We start from the raw sequence: 3,265 nt of genomic DNA on the forward strand, positions 1-3,265 counted from the left end.
ACCGTAACTCAAAAGCATCAACTCTTCTATGGTCTTCCTTATTCACTGTCCAGCTTTCGCATGCATATGAGGTGATTGAAAATACCCATGTGTGGTGAGGATTAAAGAAAAGACTTAGGGTAGGAACATGGTACACCTAGCATAGTACCTGCTACAGAGACATTTATTTAGTGAATACTGTTTTTGCTGATTTTCCAGACTCTACTGAGTTACTTACCAAAATTTATAATTAATACTGACTCTTATTTTTTATTCTGTCATATTTCTTTACATCTAGATAGAATCCTTTAGACTATAATAATAGCCCTTTGTTGTTGTTGTTGTTACGTGCTGTCGAGTCGGTTCCGACTGATAGCGACCCTGTATAGGGTTTCTGATGAGCGGCTGGTGAGCTTGAACTGCCGACCTGCAGTTCAAACTGACTTTACAGTCCAGCGCATTAACCCACAGCGCCACACCAGGACTCCAATAATTGCCCTAGTACCTTAAAAATCTACATTTTTAGTTTTGAAACTAAGTTTCCAAATATAATATCCTTTACACTGATTGAAAGTCATCCTTTTTTAGTGAGTTCCCATCATCCAAGTAGTGGTTTCTGTAGAAAAATTAGGAGATAAAGAAAAAGGTTAAAACCACCTATAAGCTCACCATTCCAAAACCATAAACATTTTGACAGTTCTCGTTATGTATTTTATATTTGTCTGGAATTAGGTGGGTTTGTGTGTGTGGGTATGTAATCTGCATCTTGGGTTTCATTCTCAACAATACAGGAACACAGATTTTGGAAACTTCCCTTAGAAATTTGTCAATATCTAATTTCAGTTTACTTTAAAAAAAAAAATGTTTATACAAACTAAATAAATGAAGATGTGACATTTAACCACCCAAAAATTTCATATTTTTGCAAAAACACCATTGCTCTCTTTTTGTTGTTCTTAGCAACTAAGTTGTTAGTTTCAAAATACATGGAACATTTTCCTGAACCTTAGCCCCAAGACAATTATTCTTTAATAACATGTCCTTATTTATCCAGAAAGTACAAGAATGGAAGCCTGAATAAATTCTGTCTCAGCTATTTCTAGGCAAGCACCAGACACATTTAACTCCAACCTCTATATGTGTGACATTCTATTTAGGGTTGGACTAATCTGAATTCTTCACTTGGACAAGTCAACTACCCTATTAAGTTTCAGTTTCTTCATTTGTTGATCCAAGGAAATAATAGTACTCTGCCTGTATGTATATTTGTCTGTATGGCAAAATAGACAACCTAGAGAAATTATTGTTTTCTTCCCTTAGGAAGTGGAACTCCTCATTACCCTAATTAAATCTGAAAAAGGAAGCCTGGGTTTTACAGTAACCAAAGGAAATCAGAGTGTTGGTTGTTATGTTCATGATGTCATTCAGGACCCAGCCAAAAGTGATGGAAGGCTAAAACCTGGGGACCGCCTCCTAAAGGTGAGATATTTAAGAGCCCTTTTTCAACATGAAAGTCCCTTTGACTTGAATTAGAAGCTATCTTCAGTCTTACATATAGGAAGTTTCTTAAATTAGTAAGAGACTCAGTTTTCTTTACTAGCAAAATATCAGGCGTTTCATATGTATGGGGTTTTTATCCCACTGGTGTTTAGAATTCCTCAGCAAAAGCGTCACAGGAAATACAGACCACTTCATTTTACTCTTCATTTCAAATCCCTTATTGGCTAACGTATACAATATACAAAGTTAGGATGATAATGTTATTTTTTTGGCAACTTAAGCTTCTCTACTTCAAAAATTATAACCCTCCTTTGGCCTTTTTCATTTTTTTAGGTGAATGATACAGATGTCACAAATATGACTCATACAGATGCAGTGAACCTGCTTCGAGCTGCTCCAAAGACTGTCCGATTGGTGCTTGGGCGAGTTCTGGATTTACCCAGGATGCCAGTGTTGCCTCACTTGCTGCCTGATATTACATTAACATGCAACAAGGAGGATTTGGGTAATGCACTTTTAAGCTTCATACAGATTTTCTTGGTGAAGAAAAACACTCTTATGACTGAGGAAATAACTATTTTTATTCCCTGAAGGCTTTTCCTTATCTGGAGGTCACAACAGCATTCATCAAGTGGTGTATATCAGTGATATCAACCCAAGGTCTGCTGCAGCCACTGAAGGAAATCTCCAGCTACTAGACATCATTCATTATGTAAACGGAGTCAGCACACAAGGATTGACTTTGGAGGATGTGAAGAGAGCGTTACACTTATCCCTTCCTTCGCTGGTGCTGAAAGCAACAAGGTACTTCGGAATTTTTATGGTGTTTGTGTACCCATGCCCTTACCCTTTAGCTTGGTAATTATACTTACGTTCTCTTCTTATAACACTTTTTTTTTTTTTCACATTCAACATTCAACAATTCATATAACTTGTTTCATTACATTGATTATAATCCCCTCCATATATCATCAGCTAAAAGTATGTCTCTCCATCCACTTTAGCTTTTTTTAAAAAAAAACACACAAACAAAAAAACCCACTCAGGCATACATAATAATTTACATCTCCAAAGGGCACATTCTGCAAGTCTGCTCCTGGCCACCAGTTCTTAGTCCTTCTCTTCTTAGTTGATGAATCTAGAGTCCTCAGCCACTCCCACTCTTCATGCCCCCATCTCTGCCTCCATCTCTGGTACTGCTGCTTCTCTGGATAAGGTCCCGCATTCTATTTGTGCGTACCTCTCTTGATGGTCCTAGAGTCCTCTGTTTCTGGACTGTAAGATTAACCGCTCCCCTTTTTTTTGGTTACAAAACTTCTACCTTTACAATTGTGATAGTCGCGATTAGTCATGATAACAGTTATTCTCTATTGAATCTTATGAATCTTATCCCCATCTCCTTTCACCAGACCCGTCTAGAAAATGATAGCTATTCAGTGGGGACTCTTTCTTTCGCCCCACACTCTTAAACTAAGCGCCCTCTTGAAGCCTTGTAAACCAGTCACTTCATGCATTTATTGCCCCCTCATTTTAGATAGCCAGTGTCTAAGTTGCCCATCCCTATCTACCCTGTGCACAGAGCAGATAGCATTGGTACTTGATATGAAGACTCTTTCCCTCTCTGTTGGTATTTAGAGTAACTACTGCTCTGAGTATAGGTCAGGTTCATCATGAAGATGCATCTTCTGTCGCTGTAGCTGTTCCAGTCTGCTTGTCCTTTCTAGTGGGAATGTCTAATCTCACAAGGTTGTGGATGGGACTCAGGATTCCACCTAAGGTCCTATAC

At 38.2% G+C, this 3,265-nt stretch overlaps 1 protein-coding gene across 1 annotated transcript in view; it reads left to right on the plus strand.

Annotated features, from left to right (window-relative positions):
- PTPN13 (protein tyrosine phosphatase, non-receptor type 13 (APO-1/CD95 (Fas)-associated phosphatase)) overlaps window positions 1-3,265 on the plus strand; it is a 254,452-nt gene that overhangs the window by 202,457 nt on the left and 48,730 nt on the right. Inside the window, exons 33-35 of the mRNA XM_006867768.1 lie at window positions 1,300-1,458; window positions 1,813-1,984; window positions 2,073-2,283. Of these exons, the coding sequence (XP_006867830.1) occupies window positions 1,300-1,458; window positions 1,813-1,984; window positions 2,073-2,283 (542 nt within the window). The remainder of the gene's footprint in view (window positions 1-1,299; window positions 1,459-1,812; window positions 1,985-2,072; window positions 2,284-3,265) is intronic.

Source organism: Chrysochloris asiatica, unplaced genomic scaffold, assembly GCF_000296735.1.
Source record: "Chrysochloris asiatica unplaced genomic scaffold, ChrAsi1.0 scaffold00109, whole genome shotgun sequence".
Classification (NCBI taxonomy): Eukaryota; Metazoa; Chordata; class Mammalia; order Afrosoricida; family Chrysochloridae; genus Chrysochloris; species Chrysochloris asiatica.